At 35.7% G+C, this 18,185-nt stretch overlaps 2 protein-coding genes across 2 annotated transcripts; both read right to left on the bottom strand.

The window, feature by feature from the left end:
- Positions 1-811: 811 nt before the first annotated feature.
- On the bottom strand, positions 812-2,058 carry LOC141840881 (rho GDP-dissociation inhibitor 1-like). The gene is made up of 5 exons (XM_074728969.1): positions 1,807-2,058; positions 1,641-1,707; positions 1,337-1,555; positions 1,126-1,250; positions 812-1,036 (listed from the first exon to the last, which is right to left on the bottom strand). Exons 1-5 carry the CDS (start codon positions 2,041-2,043, stop codon positions 956-958), a joined length of 729 nt encoding a protein of 242 aa, XP_074585070.1. The 5' UTR covers positions 2,044-2,058; the 3' UTR covers positions 812-955.
- A 639-nt stretch (positions 2,059-2,697) lies between these two features.
- Positions 2,698-5,911, bottom strand: LOC141839253 (ADP,ATP carrier protein 1, mitochondrial-like). The gene is made up of 4 exons (XM_074726962.1): positions 5,836-5,911; positions 4,092-4,614; positions 3,440-3,811; positions 2,698-3,282 (listed from the first exon to the last, which is right to left on the bottom strand). The coding sequence occupies exons 2-4, from the start codon at positions 4,596-4,598 to the stop codon at positions 2,986-2,988; spliced, it is 1,176 nt and encodes a 391-aa protein (XP_074583063.1). The 5' UTR covers positions 4,599-4,614; positions 5,836-5,911; the 3' UTR covers positions 2,698-2,985.
- Between the last annotated feature and the right edge of the window lie 12,274 nt (positions 5,912-18,185).

Below are 18,185 nucleotides of genomic sequence, written 5' to 3'. Positions count from 1 at the left end.
TTCATTGATCGAAGGTTGAAGAAATGCATCAATTTTTTCTTCAAATAACTTAGTGTAGAAACAAGTAAGGTAAGACGAAAATAATCCTTCATAAGTCATTTATTCAGCTGTTATCTTGAACAATAATTCATGTTACATCTAAGGTGAAAGTGTTGATAATTGGTATGCTATGTGTATGCAAAATGATCTCACAATCAACATTGATTAATAGTTCATAAAAGACAATTGTTACTCATTCAATTTTATCAATTAGTCCGTTTGAGTTTTAATGTGTGTTCTTTTTTGTGTGTATGATTGCATTTAAGTTTTTTTCGCTTTAAAATATTTTCTACTATAACAAATATGAGCACGGAAGGTTGCCATAATGGTTTTGCTTCTCATAAGTTGTGAAAATTAATAATCATCACAATGTTTGGGACAAGACCTTGAACGATCCTTGCTTTAAGAAAAAAATCAGTGTCGAAAAAAGGCCTTTTGCTATTGCACTGGGATACAACTTTGCTATTTTTTATACCACTCTTGTAGAATTCCCTAACAAATACTAAATTTCATATAATTTTCGAATCTGATAAGCATTAAAAAGACTTTTGTGAAAGGCAAATAAAAATTAAGAAAATACATTGAATTGCTTGCCCCATATGCCAAGAGGGAGAACATAAATAGGGCTTAAAATCTATGGTCCTAAATTAAAATAGTTCAAGGATCATCATCTGCCTCTGTATCGTACGATGACTTCATTAAGTAGTAAAGTACTCGTAACAAGAAAAAATGATGCTTGAAACAACGAAGAGTTCGCAATGGAATTCCAGGCTCAAGAAATAAAGGAAACAAAAGAAAGGAGTACAAGCATTCATCTTGAAACTCAAGAAATTTAGCCTTTCTATCGCAGGAGTTTAGATTCAGCTCAAAACCATAAAGAATCAAGAATTTGCCGAAAGGAAATAGTTCATTATTCTCAACTAGATGATGGCCATTCTCTTCGGATGTCAAAGCTGTAGTTGATCACCAAGTGGCACTTGCCATCGTCGTCGACAAACTGAACGACATTAAAAAAGAGAGATTTTATGTCATTATCTATCTGTTGTACCTTTAAGGATATGTGTAGACAAGAATATTTATTATTACCTTCATTCTTGCAGAATATGATCCTCTTACAAAGAGGCCAGAAGGGATCATCTCTTCTGATGTTTCGAATGTGTAAGCCTCAAGCTGAGGGCTGAAAGTACCTAGCATCTCTTTTGCTTTGTCCACTGTAAACCAACATAATCTTAATTAATTTTGACATTGCATATAACAAGATTAACATATGATCTTAATTATTGTTTAAAGGACGCACCGTTGATGCCGGCCTTCCGAACTGTGTTAGTGTACTTCAATCCAGAAACTATGTTGTTGCGGACGATGAAGCTGAACTTGAGCTTGTAATGGCTACCTTCTTTCAGAGTAAACCAAGGACGTTTGTGGTTTGGCAGCACAGGAACTGGCAGAACGATGTCTGGCCTACCAGAAGAAACGATCGAAAGGCTCAGGATCTCAACCACTGGCTCCAAGATTTCTACTTCAAAACAAAAGCAAACATATATACGCAGTAAGATATTGATAATTACAGATTATATTTATTGAGGGGAGATTATAGTTACCTCCAACTGAGTTGAGATCAACACTTCCTAATAGCTGCTCCTTCCACCTCCTAAGGCTCTCATCATCCTGCACCAAATAGGTGAACATAGATCTAAGTGGTGAAAGTGAGCAATAATGGAGAAAGTGGATTGAAATTCCAAATAGAGATGAGAGGTGGAAGCAGACCTTATCTTTTTCGATCTCAGACTTGAGGCTAGTTCTTGGCCCCAAGTCAATGCCTTGAACTCCTTTGCCTTCATCATCCTCCTCCTCCTCCTCCTCCACTTCTTCTTCTGTAGCATAGAGAGTGGCCTCGCTCATCTGCCTCTTAAGCCTCTCATCCTCGCTGCCATCAACATCTCCATCTTTCTCCATCAAATTCTGTTCTTTCTTGGCAGCACTCCTGGTGTCCTCGGAGGCCATGGTCTTAGAGTTTGAGACAGCTGCAAAGGCTGGCTCATGACCAACACAGATATGGTCCGTCCAATAAAAAACAGAACAAGGCAAGAGGAGGAAGGTGTCTCATTGTCAAGTTTCAACCCTCCCTCCCTCCCACTAATGCAAAATTGAATCAGAAGAACAAAAGCTGGCAGATTGAGAAATTTCCTGCGTCAAAAATAAAGCATGAGGGCCACTTCTTGAGTCGAGAGGGGAGGCTGGGTTTTGGTTTTGGTTTTAGTTTTAGTTTGTGGGATCCATAGTTGTGAAACATGAGCAGCTCATCTTATTTATTTATGATTGATTGATTTGTTGTTGAGAATCAATCCATGAGCCGTGGATAAAACAAGAACAACAACAATAACAATAGCAATATAAAAAATAGTGATCAATTTTTCAGTGTTGACCAGGGAATAAAAGTCAACTCAAACATCAACTAATATTTGAGCAAGAGTAACAGGTTTGGTAAGTTCTTAACTAACTATATTATCAAAATGAACAGTACTCATGATTCGTTAGGATGTGATGTAGCTTAGCTTGTGGAAAATCAAATTTGCATGGAATGAAAACAAATTATAAGATAAATATGCAATTTATATAAAAAAATTGATTTTGACACAAACGGCTTTATTTAGCTACTGATGTAAGAGAAACTCACAAGCATAATTAGCAATATAAAAATCTAGTGATCTCTTCATAACGACATTTTGTAGAAAAAAATGAGAGGCAGCGTTATCATCTGCCAACAAACAATAAAAGAAGCATCCGACAAGGGTAACTTAAACGAGGTTTTGGAGAACAAGACTCCACTAGAAAAATGTTCCGAAAATTCTCCCACTGCCAAAAATTATTCAAGTCTAAAAATTTCTTGTAACTGATGGTTCGCTTAAATAGAATTCGTCATTATCTTGGAAAAAGGCTGCATCTCTAAGCACCGCCGGATCCATATTTCTTGCCAAAGACGATCAGCTGCAGCTTGTCGTAACCAGCAAGCACACCAGCACCGGCAACGGCACGAAGTATGTTGGCACCAGCACCCTTGAACAGGGACCTGGCACCCTCGTTCTTCAGAATTTGTGAGAAAGCATCCAATGAGCTCTTGTACTTGACGGCTTCTCCAGAGGTCATCATCATTCTTCTTCTGACCGTGTCAATAGGGTATGATGCAAGACCAGCACCGTTGGTGATTAGCCAACCCAATGCGAAGCTCGCAAAGAAACTATCCTGCAATCACAACAGTAGAGAATTTGATGCCAGTGAGTGGAGGTGGCTTTACAAACCTGGACTACATTGTATTTTGCCCATCAGAAGAATAGGCAATTTGACTCTGGAGTGTACCTATATATGCTTTTTCCTTTTTTCCAAAAAAAAAAACAATTACCTGCAACTTTCCAGTAAGGAGCACTGGTTTCAATGAGTCGTACATTCCAAAGTAGAGACCACGGTACACTATAATCCCGACGCAGGAAATGTTAAATCCTCTGTAAAGTCCAGCAATGCCATCAGATTGTAAGGTCTTCCGATAAACATCAACAAGACCATCAAATTGTCTTCCTCCTCCTTTCTTTGCTGCTTTTGCATCGTTCGCAAGACGGGTACGGGCATAGTCCAGAGAGTAAACAAAGAACAAAGAACAAGCACCAGCAGCACCACCTGAAGCAAGATTGCCAGCAAACCACTTCCAGTATCCATCCTTATCTTTCTTAAAGTTAAACATCCTTTTGAAATAATCCTTAAATGCAAAGTTCAGTGCCTGGCAAAGAATTTATTGATTTTACCCTTAGAATCGAAAAGATAAAAACCAATTGAGTTGTTCAGTAAATGGAAAAGGCAAGTACTCAACAAATTCAAACACAGTTTCTTAAAGTGAAAAGCATATATCTCAGTAACAAGAAATAAACAAACTGTACCATGTTAATGCTACAGGATGACATTAAAAGGTGAAGCTTCCCTTTTTTATTTTTTAGGCAACTTAATGGCCACTTTATGAGAAAAATGAAGAAATGTGTTAAAGATAACCACATATGAAATACCTGAGTAGGAAAATAACGAATGACATTAGCTGTGTTTCCTCTCCACAGAGACAAAGCACCTTCTTCTCTAATTGTTCGACCAAAACAGTCCGAGATTCCTTTGTAAGGTTCAGAGAGGCGACCAGCCTTGATCATCTCATCCTGATTTTGGATCAGCAGCTTCACACGTTCAATGGGAGCGGCAGCTGTCTTGGAGACGGCAGCAGAAACTCCTCCCATGAGGAAATCAATTGCAAAGTGTGTAAAGCCTTTCTCAGCAGGAGCCTGAGCAAAAACAGGATGTACAGACAGCACAGTGGAGGCATCATAGTTACAACTGCCCACCTGCATGAATGGTTTCTGAAAACCTCCATTTAGGTAGTTTACAGTCGTAAAGTGCCTCTCATACAGAGCAGGATTATACAAACTGCATCTCTGAGCTTTAGGATCTTGTAAAAAGCTGGACTTGAGATGGAGTTGACCAGCATATTTCTGAATTACAGTTGGGTGATTAACCTGATCAGCCATGACAGACTTAAAAGACCTACATTTCAGTAACAAACAAAGATCAGCAGCATAGACAAACAGATTCAACAATTACCACACATGGCCTCTCTAATCAACGACCCTTTGTTATTCAAAGATTAAACTGTCTAGGAATTGGATAGGTAGCAACACAGGTGATAGATCATCAATTCATTTTTCATTCTATTATTCATATCTTTATAAATCTCCTACAATAATAGATCAAAGATATTTAAAACTCTTACACAAATCAAATGCCCATCCATCACAATTTTCCTTGGATTCTTTTCTAATTAATAAGTACATTAATATATTCAATTTAAGTTTTACTTCTGTTTAACTTAAAATCCTTAACAAGTTTTTCTAGATGATTCAATCTTTAACCTTACTCTAATTAACACAATATTGTCATACACAAGAAGATATTTATTGAAAATGATTGGCGGTTTTGTCAAACAAAGATTGACTTAGAGCTGAACTTTGATGTAAACCTACAATGACAATGATGGCCCTTGCGTAAACTGATATAGAAAAATCAAATTATACCAATAGTTGCAGCACTAAAACTACAATATGCATTACTTTTCTCACAGCATTATACTTACTAAATATTATTTTGTTGTTTAAAATTCACCACGCACGCACACACGCGCGCACGTGACTAGGATTTCTGTAACACATAATTAGCTCCATGGGTGTTTAAGCTAAATCCAGATAGTACAACTGTTATACACAATCCCTACGATCCTAAATCAATAAAAGCATGATGATAAACGAGATAAATATTTCCCCCGATAGATCTGAATCTTTCGTTAGAATTACCCACCAATTCAATAAGATATCTAATCCGACATTGTGTAAATCCCGAACATATATCAACAGACCATCATAAAGCACACCAGATCTACCAATCTAGTAGTTTTTAGACATAGAAGCAACAATTAGACTGACCTTATTCCACCTAAATAACTGAATCGACCAAAAACGACGACAACAAGGGAGGAATACACAGATCTGTGAGGTACTATATATCAGACGCCGAGAATTGCTCAAACAACGATGTCGACTATTACTAGGGCGTCGATTTCGGAGAAAACAAAATATATAAAATAATACCACAAGAGAAACATGAAAATAACATTAGATCCGCACAGATCTCTCACTACAGCCAAAAATAGAAAGACAAATAGAAATAGAAAAAAAAAAGTCCTCGATTTACAAGCTGGATCACGGATTTTACCCTTCCGAAGCGCGTCGCTCTTCTTTGCCCTCTTTTCTCGGAGACAGAGAAGCAGCGCTGGGAACGCAAGCGCGAGAGGTGGAGTCAGGTTGCGATTCCAGTGCGTTCTTATTGGCGCTGGTTCGAAGCTATTTCGTGCAACGAAACGTGCGGACGCCCGCGTAGCGAGTATTGTGCGACTAGGCGTGTCTGCCGTTCGATCTCATCAAAGTGCACGTTTCCCGTCGATCCATCTCAATAGGACTCCCCGTTTGATGCACTGGAATATCAACGTGGCGATGGATTTTCTAGTTTCAGTCAGGCAAATAAAGATCACACGGGATTGATCAATGGGAATCGAGTAGAGCCGTACAGCAACTACTCACTTCGACGGTCGCCGATCAGTGATGGGTGGAAGTGGACGGTGCAGATGATCACGGAAATGATTTCTTGCGTAACGCACGATGCGCAACTGTGCATCGATAGGATTTTATTATTATTATTTATTTGACTTTCGAGATAATGAATTGGATTATTTTCGGACAGTCAACATCGTTGACCATAATTTCCACGTGCTATAAGTTTGACCAAGACCCCCGTTCGTCGGCGATAACGTACCCGGTTAATTCTCCTAGCCACACGGGCACGTTATAAATACCCTCCTCCCTCAGCTGCATCTGTCAGGCCTGCGCAGTTCTAATAGGTCTCTCGCTCTCGTCCTCGTCTCATCTCATCTCTAAATTACATCCGAAGTAAATAAAAAAAAAATTAAGGGCGTTAAAATGGAGATGAGAAAGATCGTCTGTGTCGTCCTCGTCGCCGCAGCGACGGCCACCGGAGCCCTCGCCTCCGAGGCCCCCGCCCCAGGCCCAGCCGCCAGCGCCTCCTTAGATGTCACCCCTGTCTCCGGAGCAGCCCTCGGCGCCGCCGTCTTCTCCTTCCTGGCCTACTACTTCCAGTGAATTATGTGCCGGCGAAGGATATCCAGTGACATATACTAAGTCATCTCGCCGGCGCTGGCTGCGGTCGCCGTCTTTGTTTTATCTTTTCGTTTAAATTGTTAAGTGAGATTTTTCCATTAAAATTAAGGGGGAAAATCATGCTATAATCTTTTGCTTGACATGGTGATGATGCAATAAAAACAAAGGTCGATATCAAATTACTTCATCTTAAATTTATCCTAAAATAAAATTAATGAAAACATAATCTCCCAAAATTAAATTAAATTAATAAAAAAACAGATCAGTTTAATGGGAAAATTCAAAAGATCACAAAGGAAGTTTAATTTAAGCATGCAAAACGTATAGAACTATATATATATAAGGAAATCGACAATTTTCTAAGTTTTGATATGAAAAATTGACAATTTTATGAGTTCTGATATGAAAATTGATCTGCTATAAACTAAGTAATAAAATCATGAACAAAAGAAGATACAGATGTATTATTATATTAGCGTTTGAAAGTAATAAAAATGTGTATATAATAATTTTGATCAAAATTATTATTATTATTATTATTTGAGAGTAGTAGTTTCCTTTGGATCCAGTACATATGTTGCCTTTTGCCTTTTCTTCTCCATACTTTATTGGTTGTTGGTCTAAATCTGATTTCGATTCGATTACTATGTGCTCGATGTAGATCAGTAGTGCCAAGCTACAATTTTATGTGTAATTATATGTATTGATTTATAAATAATAAATGATTAGTTCAGGTGGGATTGAAATGGTTGCAAGGCTCAGCTAATTAGTGTCCGCACGCAGATGACCTCAACGGTACGTGCCCGGCTCACCTCAATGCCCGTGGCCAAATCGCCTTAGTGATCGCTCGATCGATCGGTCAAGCCACTCTCACCGGCTGGCCAGCGACCTTAGCGGTCAGCTAGCCTCAAGCGGATAATCGGGTAGTGGCCTCATTGGCCGGCTAGCCTCAACGGCCGGCCAGCGGCCAGCTAGCTTCCTTGGCCGTTGGCCGATCGACCAGTGGCCTCAGCAGCCGGCTAGGTTGACCGGCCAGCCTCGGCCCCAACCTCACCGTCAGGCTCGCACCTTATTACTTCACCGCCAACCCGTGCCCAACCCAGCCTCGACCCCAACCTCACCCCCGTTATCTCATTGTCGGCCCGCGTCCAACCCAACCGGTCGGCCCGCCTCAGCTAGTGCCAGGGTCGTCTTAGCGAACCAACCTCAGGGTCGACCAGTCAGCCAAAACGGCATGCCAGCGGGCCTAAGCGGCGGTCGGCCAGCCAAATCGGGCACCGACAAGGAGAGGGGGAGAAGAGGGGAGGGGAAAAGAGCTTAATTACCGAGTCACTTCGTCGCCTAGCTTGTCGCCATCGCTTCGTGTCGTAGTCACCGAAATTGGGATCGAGATCGTCGGATCGGGGAAAGAGGAGAGGAGATCGAAAAATTAAGGGTCGGGAGAAAGAAAAGATCATGGGCGACTGACCTAAAATTAGGGTTCTTGGCGATGAATTCATATTCGTCGTCATTTTCGTCACCAAATCAGCGACGAATCCATGATTCGTCGCCAAAATCAATGACGAATCTATGATTCGTTGCCTAATTGGCAACGAATCATTGATTAGTCATCAAATTGCGATGACTTTTGCGACAAATAAAAATTTAGCGATGATTTTCGTGACGAAAATCATTACATTGCTAATTCTGTAACTAAATTATTTTTGTTGTCAAATTCGTCGTCAATTTGTGACGAAATAAGAGTTTGTCATAAATTTCATTGTCGATTTGCGACAAAATATTTGGTCTCTAAAATTCATTGTTAATAACCTATATTTTTGTAGTATTTTTTAATTGTTTGAATTTCTATCGGCCCATTTTTCTCTTCTTTTTATATTTCATTTTTAGTTTATTTCGATGCAATCAAGCTATTGGAATACAATCAAAGTCTCACATTGAAAATTTACAAGAAAGATCATAGTTTATAAGATTTAATATATCTCCATTGGTACGACTCTACAAGACTTTTTAAGTTGAGCTCAAAAATAAAATTACGAGGATTTAGGTCTAAAGTAGATAATATCATACCATTATGAAAATATATTGATTTCATCGGTTTCTAACACTAACATATGAGGACCCTCTAAAAAAAATGGGAGGTAGGAGAGGCCTAGACGAGTAATGGTAGGCTCAAATGTGGATAATATAATACTATTGTGTAGAAATATATTGATTCAACATGGTACTAACACAAGCTTGATCTCTTTTTTTTTCATCTAATATCTATTAATTCAATGAATATTAATCTTCCCATTTCAACTTAGGTAAAAGTCAAAAGGGCATTTTTTTCTCAAATCATCAAAGGGAGCACTCCATTTTAATTTTTTATTCAAAAAGGCACCCCATCATACTATTCAGCATTGTATAATTATCAATTGCCCTCGAGTACTATTGTTCAATATTGTTATCTCCCACTTAAATCTTGAGTCAGTCGGACATGTTGTAACAGTTACGGGTTCGTAGCTATTACAATATGAATTCATGTTTACATTGTAGCAGTTACGAAATAACATATATTTTTATTCACGTTGTAGTAGGCTTACGAAACTGTAGCTGCTACAACTATTGTAGCAACTACGAAATTATAGTTGTTACAATGTGAATGACTGCTACAAAGTGAACTCATATTCACATTATAGCAGTCTACGATTTTTGTAACTGCTACAACGCACTAGACTAGTTCAGAAATTAAGCGGGAGATAACAATATTGTACAATAGCGGAGGAGTAGTTAGGTAATTGTACACAATTATAACAGTAGGATGAGATATCTTTTTGATAAAAAATTAAAGTGAGATGCTTCTTTGATGATTTGGAAAAAAGAGGTGCCTTCTTGATTTTTGCCTTTTCAACTTCTCCAACCATGCAACTTCCACTTTTATATAGCCAGGAGAAATTTAGCTTATCCTTAAGAAGTTCATGGTTTTGGAAAAATGTGAAATGTAAACATGACACCTATTGAACAATAGTTGTAGAAATTTAATTTCTTACAAGGACTTCTTGTCAACTGTTAGACATCTAATCCTCATAGACTTACCTATAACGATATTTTCATTACTTGTCAGACATTCAATCCTCATCGACTTATTTATTTTTTTCATTATTTGTTAAATATCTAGTCTAGTTTGATCTATTTAGACTTTCATCACTTATCAAACAATCGATTTATCTTGATCTATCCATACTTTCGTAACCTAAATTGGATTTTTGAATTGACAACCCTCTATTAGGCTTCCATTTATTAAGTGTCCAATTAACCTTAATTTATTTGGACTTTTTATTATTAAGTATTTGACAATATTGACCTACTTAGACTCCTTTAATCAACACAATCGATATGATGATCAACCTTGACTATAAGTTAATCGTACCAATAATCCCCCACTAATCTTCTAAGTATCATTCAATAATAAACATATTTCTTAAACATCAACATATAATTCATATCTTGATCAACTTTCACTAAGGACTAATTGTAATTGCACAATAATTAACGATATACATATAAAAGAGAATAATAAATTTAAAAATCAAATTGATAATATATGAAAGAGGAAAGTAATAATAATTTAATAATCTATAATATTTTAAATAAGAAATTAATAATAAATATAATAGTGGATAATAAAAAAAGGGGAAATTTGGTAGGATTAATGACCGAAACAAGTAAGGTTGTCATGTAAAAAGAGGGGGAAAAGGAAATAAATAAAGAATAAATTAGAAAGCAAATAAAATATGGAAAAAAATAAATGGAAGAAAATAAGGAAAGAAAGGAAATGAAACGAACAAGAAAAAGAAATGAAAAAAGAAAAGATACATAGCAAATAGAACAAATTAACAAGGATGGATGGATGCATAATTCATAAATAAAATAAAAAGGAAACAAAGAAAAGAAAGTATGTATACAAATAAAAATACAAGAAATTAATTAAGTATATAAAGAAAGAAACAATAAAAAAGAACAAAAATGGAAGAAAAAAAAACACACAAACAAAGTAACAAACAAAGAGTAGAAGAGAGGATATATCACTTATTGTGTCCAAATACCTTCGTTACACAATTGTCTGCCATGTATATCAGTTATTCACTTAGGATATACATATATATATACCTTCATAGTTGTTACTTGAAGTTGTGTCCAATTACCTTCTTACTGTATTCTTGAACTGGGAAGAAGGGAGTAGAAGAGAAGGATCATGGAGAAGGAAAAAGGGAGAGTGTGGCGGTGGCTCTCGATGAAGGAATAAGCTAAGGCCGGCGACTTAGAGGAGGAGGAGGCCGGTGACAATAGCTCAGTCGAGAAGGAGGAAGAGGGAGACAGAGGAAAAGGAAGAGGACGACAGTGGCTCATGAAGAAGGATCAATATGGGGGTGTAATTAAGCTGTTTTACAATTAATTATTTCTGGTCATTTTTTAAAATCAAAATATTATTAGACTCTTTTATACATAAAAAAAACTTCAATACTCTACTTATAAGTTTATGATAGTCAAAAAAATTTAATCTAGATTTGTAAATCAATTTGCACCCTGAAAATTTAACACAAAATAAATGAATGCTGATATGCAAATTATTTATTGATGAATTGTTCATCGAATACACTTTTTTAGATATAAGAAAGTTTAATATATAAATTAGCTTAAATCGAATTGTTCATCAAAATACATTTTTTCAGCTGTAAAATAATAGTGAAAATTACCTAACATGTTCTAACGATACTGAGGATGTTTAAACAAAAATGATAAATCCAAAAGTCACATTGATTATCTTAGGTGACACGAGAAAATGTAAAATAATAGTGAAAATTACCTAACATACGTTAGTTGAGAATCTACTGAGTGATAATCTGGATATTTTACTGTTTGCCCCGGGACTAAGGATGTTTAAACGCTCGTGAGCTCAGGTGTCAATTAATGATTTTAAGGTACAAACTGAATGGCATGCATGTACTCTTGTTTTAAAAAATTAAACTGTTTGAAATTGACTATTATTATAACATTTAGACACCTTAAATTGAAGTGATCAGACTTTCTTATAATCTAAAATGTTTATTTTTTATTATATTAAAAAAAGTCAAATCACAGATAATTTATAGTTAACTTGCACTTTTTTCGCTAATATTTTAGTGGAAGCGAATTAGCAAATTAACTTGCATATTTAAAACCAAGGATTTTCATCATTATGAGGTTTTACATTCTAAGTGGAATATTGACCTTTTCTTTTGTCCAAAAGGGTAAAATTTTAAAGTGCAAGCAGATTTATGAATCAATTTATGCATTGATCATTTTTTTTTATATTATGAGTTTTTAAAAAAAATCTAAGTAGAATATTAATACTTTTGTATAAAAGAGTTTAATTTGATAAAAAATCAGCTATTTTAATAAATGTACTTAGGCTCATTCTATATATATTGATATATCTTTAAAAGATTTCATATAAATACAACATTAATATTTTTTACCTGAAAAAGTTTATTGTGTTAAAACAATGTTACTATATGTTATTTTGTAAAATAACTTGTATCTTATGATTATGGGTATTTTAAAAGAGGAGGGTTTTTTTCAATTAAAAAAAATTATAGTGCACCTTTTAATCTTCCATGTGTGTGCTTTCACTAATTGTATATTAATGCATGGATACATAAATAATATATGGCTTTTCAATTTCTCTACTTAAGTAGAAGTTGATTCGTAACAAAGGTTATATAGCTAAGTTCTCCTCCTAGCTAGAGACTATACTTGTGTGTTTTTTAAAAAGGATGTGCATATATATTTTTTATATTTTATATAAAACTCTTTATCGCAAAAACAATTAAGGAACAAAATATAAGTAATTAAAATTAATAAGATATTATATTTATGTGTCATGGAAAAAGCGTGGGGATAGATACATGCATGAGTACAGAAGACATTAAAGTTTAGAGACTAGCCGAGTGGACAAATGACAAGTGTCCCATTCTTAATGAATAAAGAGCGAGCAGTGACGTTAGCCCTTGCCCCGTTCCATCAAAATTTCGTCATTTATCTTCCTTTTGTAACCGTCAAAAAGAAACTCATACTTCTCTCTCATTCTTGTTCTATCACTTTCCCTGCAAAGATGTGACATTTGTTGCATGGGGTGATTATAATGGACCGCAGGACCTATGTAAGCTAAAGCATTCCCTTACCTCCTTCATCTCGTGCCACCACCCTAGCTATATGCATGTCTCTCTCAAGCCTTTCGTATGATTTGTATTTTAAATTTATACCTTCCTAAATCAATATTACTTATTCTCGAGGAAGTTATAAATTATAATATTTTAGTATGATTTTTATATTTTTAAATTTAAATCGTCTTGTATCCATATATGCCAACTTTAATAGCTTTTTGTAACGCTAATTTTTATATACACAACTAAATACATACCATAAAAAAATAACTCATTGTCAGGAAGGAAAGGAATCAATTTATATTTATGTTGTTAATTAAAACTTTCTCTTGGTGTTGAGTGGAAATACTTGAATTGATTAACCACGGCTATTAAAAAAAGATTATAATTTATATTTATACTATTAAAAATAACTAAATTGATTTTTATATATATATATATGCACCTTGTGGAGTAAAAGTTAATAATTAGTTGACCTCAACAAAAGGCACACGGAAAGAAACATGGTCACTAGTTTCACCTTCACCACTTGGATAATAGAGTAGGACACTTGTCAGAGACAATGTTGCTTTCCCCCCATTATATACCCCCAACCCGTTCCTTCATTCTCTCCATCTCACTTTACTCTTTCAATTAACCTCACATCCTCCTTCTTCTTCTTCTTCTTCTTCCACAATATGGATCCAAACTCCTTCTCTAGCAACCCTAATCAAGTCCCTCAAGAAACACCTTCCATGGCCATTATTCCTGAAGATCCTTTTATCTCTCCCCTCTATGAAGCTATGTTCCCGTTCGGTACTATTCCTACAATATCGACTACCATCACACCTTACAATCTCTCTTTTGATACTTCCATCACTGCTGATCCTCCTGCTCCTCCTCCTACTCCCATGTTCTCCATTGGAGAATATCATGATCTCTCTTACTCTCAACTTGTTCCTACCACAGATATTACTACTTACGTCGACACACAACAACCGGGGTATTTCATGTCCTTGCTCAACTCTGATTTCCCGGCCACTTATCCCGACCCATCATCCTTCCCCCTCCATTGCCCTTCACAGTCGTCGTCGTCGTCGTATCAACAGTCTTCAGAGGAAGTTGCACCTGATCAAGCAGCCTTCGACAATAACACGAAGGTCACTGAAGACCCTAACGATAAAAATCATAAGAGTACTTGTAATTCATACACGTACTCCAAGTACAAGTATGTCTGCGAGCCTTGCCGCGTTTATTTTAGCACGCCGCAGGCTTTAGGGGGGCACATGAGCTACCATAGCAAGGAGAGGAAGGGCATTCCGATAGCCCCGATAAGAAGATCATCAGCAGTGAACGACTCAGCTGGCAAAACTGATCAGATTATTAAGCCTGCACAGCCCAAGCAGCACTGCAATATCGACGATAAGGGTAAGGACACTCCCATTAATATCGATATTAATGATGATGATGATGTTTTTAGTGCCGTCGTCGGTGAAATCAACCTCGACGTCATTCCTTGGGGATCAACTCAAGTGGAATTTAACAACTTAATGGAGGAGGAGGGCGAGAAAGAAGCAACAGTACCTAATCATGAAGATCTGCAACTGATCATGAACGATGTAGACGTGAATGCCATGATCAATGAAATGTTTGTGGACTTTGATTGCACCTTCGACAACTAGATGATATACCTAGTTGCATGCATGTTAAATATATAGTGTTTGTGTGTGTGTGTTTCATGATATTATGGGATATGTAAGTCGAAGCATGCTTCTTTTTTTTGTAATTTTCTCATGGGAAATATATACTATATGAGCAGATATTTGAAGTATCAAGTTGGTGATCATATTAGATGATGAATTGTATCTGTGGAATTTTATTTAAGTATTAATTAGTTGTCTACTCTTTAGATGGAAACGAGAAAATTCAGCTATAAGCATGTACTTGAAAAATGTATATCTCGTATGGCATGTATTATATTGAACAGTTAGAAAATAGAAGGTACAAGTGTTTACAAAATAAGAAAAGAAAATATGAAAATGCACACGGAATTATATAAAAAATAATAATACAAAGCTAGATATAAAATATTAGCGCAAAGAGTAATTAGTTGTAGCTTTGGTATGTATAAAAAAGGATAAATATTAGGTTAAGATTATATATATGTAAATGTTTTAATGCAACCTTCTAATTTTATAATTAGATCATTTAAAAGTTTCAGATTGCATGAAAATAATTAAAGATAAAAGGTTTTCTTAATTTGATCATACCTATAAAGTCATGCTTTTAGAGTTCAATACATATAGAAAAGATATCTATATATAGCCTATCATATATATGTTTGAGACTCATGCTTATTTTTCCTAATATAATTTTGGAACTATTTTTTTTCTAAAAAAGACTCTGAATATGTGTATTTCATTTAGATATATTGATTTGATCAAAAGTGACTAAGTGTATGCAATAATTTTTGGAATATGCTTATAGATGCATGTACACAAATCCATTATCGATCAAGTTAATGATTAATTAACTAGGTTAGCTCATCTATAGTTATCTATCTAGCTTTTCATCTATAGTTTTAGCTCGAAACAAAAGGGCATTAGGATAGCTAACAATTCTAGCTCCAATATAACAACCAAGTCTTATCTCATTAAGCGGGAAGCTATCAATTCTCCAATATGGGTGCAATTCTTTCGGTATGTTATATATGCACGTACGTACTCTTTATATATACTTCATTTGTCGGTATCGAGATAACGATTAATTAGGCCTAGTAAGATTTGTCAAGTTTTAATAATTACACCGCGTCGTATAACGAAGTTAATGATTAGATTCTAACAATTCTATTCATGCATATGCTCTATATATATCTCATTTGTCATTGTCGAGTCGACGATTAATTAGGCCTAGATACGACAATTTAACTAATTAAACCGAATACCAAGTTTAATTGATTAGATTATAAATACGACAAATCTAACAACACTACACTTTGATTGTTAAGAGTCATTGTACCACCGACTCTAACAATCAAGGGCGGAGCCACTCCTTGATTTACTTGGCTTTAGCCCGGGGGCCGACACAACCAACCACATTGAGAACAGGAAGGTTAAGAGAATCGGCAGTGGGAAAAAGGAAAGTAGCCTGGGGGAATCGATGGTAGAAGAAAGAAAAACAACCCGAGGTAGAGATCAGCCCGGGTAAATGGATAATTTTGGCTCTGCCATTGCTAACAATGATCCTTTAACATTGTCGTTGCCCGCTAGAGACTTAGGTGCACCATTTATCTTACAACCATGGACCACCCTATTCACCTTATAAGTGATTGTGATGTCTCATCCACAATCGAGATTTTCTTTTCTTTATCTTAATAGAAAAGGGTTAAAGGTTTTAACCCTTTCTTAGTCATATATTTATTGTCCTTGTATTTTCATTTACTTTCAAGGAGAGCATATATACGATGTGTATTATTGATAGTGAATCCCTTGTTGGTTTGTACCAAGTCAAATAAATAAATAAATTTGAATAACTTATTAAATTAAATAAATAAATTTAAATACATATATGTTGTAACTTGTTAATGTTCATTAATAGATATTGTACATTGTTGGTGATAATGTTCATAAATAAATCTTATAAACTTATCAAACTTATATATAAATCTATAAATAAACAAAGAAGTTTTAAAACAAACAAAATCAAACGAATAAATTTTAAAATATAAAAACTTCAAAGTTAAAGCTAAAAAAAAGTCAAACTTAAATAATTTTTTTTCAATAATTTAACTTAATTATCTTATCAAATAATATTGAATTGTTTAGTTAAATTTATTAAAGAGTGTGGAAATCACATTGATTCAATGAAAATCATTGAATATATATATTATATATTCATGAAGTTGATGTCAACATATATTCTACAACATTCGTGATCGAGACGCATCGGGCGCGTTTCAGGGATGCGATGGATCTGCTTAGCGAGTCTTTATAGCTCCAATCTCTCTCCTCTCCGCTCCTTCCTTCGACACGCGCAGGCCTGCTCTTTCTCCCTGCCGGTGCTCCGGCCGATCCTCGCCACCTACAATTTCGATCGACAAAGCGAACGACAGTTCTTGGGCTTACGGAACTCGACGATGGGGGAGCGATCTGGGCTAAGGAACATCTAGTTCGGTCGAGATCCGACCAACATTTCCGTCCCCTAGATAGGAACGCCGCTGATACTCGCACTCAACAGTAAGTCCTTTTTTTTTTTTTGTTGTTGTTCGCCTATAGAAAAGGCAGGAATGCCATTGGTTTTTCTTCGATTAAGATCTCCTGCTGTGGGCTGCCTGTCCCGCGCGTTCCTCCTGATTGAACAATTTTTGATGGAAATGTGATGTTTTATCGAATTAAGGATGAGAATATTTTGGAGAATATATTGTCTATTGAGTATCTGAATGCTCATGAAGGAAATTTAACTATCATGGATCAAGTCATGAACGGTGTAACGAACTTGATATACCTGCGAAATGCGGTTAAATCTCATAAGAGGAACAGTGGAATTAGATAAGCTACAATGTGAGTGTGACTAAGAATGTCTGGTTTAAATTCCTGTTATTAGGTTTATATCGGTAACAGGCCACGAAATATGTTAGCAGGTGCTTTTGTATGTTGTATATTCTAGGCGTTTCTGTATAAATGTTCTCAGAATCAGATAGAAGTTTAAACTTACCAATGCAATGGCTCATTTTTTTCTTCTTCTTCAGATTTAACTGCTGGCGGTTTATAGTTATATGTTATTTTAGTTTATTCGAACCCTAGGAATTTCTTAAAATCTACTTATATCGCGGTTGCTAGGTATACATAATGGTTCTAAAGAGATGAGTAACTAACATAAGATGTTTTGTATGTATAGAAGATTCAACTGGGTATTAGCTATTTGTATGCAAACATTCACCTCTGTTTAATGATGCATCATTTAATTTGTTTTCCTGTAGCAAGAAGTACTACTAGGTGCACACTTGATAGGATCAAAATTTCTTGCATTTCATTTGTTTATAGGTATGGAATAAGGCACTTTTATTATTTTAAAAGCATTTATGGTTAGTAAAGTCATTCGACACCGAACTATCAATATGAAAAGAACTGCTTCAAAATCCAAGTTGAAATGCTTAGCTGGCTACCAATCCTATGGGTAAACTAAATAGAGTTTATTCGTATTGCTGCTTTGGATTCTTTATTTAGGT

The sequence above is a fragment of the Curcuma longa genome, chromosome 11 (genome assembly GCF_044706935.1).
Source record: "Curcuma longa cultivar G26 ecotype Majalengka, Jawa Barat chromosome 11, ITB_CL_G26_1.1, whole genome shotgun sequence".
Classification (NCBI taxonomy): domain Eukaryota; kingdom Viridiplantae; phylum Streptophyta; class Magnoliopsida; order Zingiberales; family Zingiberaceae; genus Curcuma; species Curcuma longa.
Note: the sequence above shows the minus strand (reverse complement) of the source record. Positions and strands in the feature narration are given on the sequence as shown.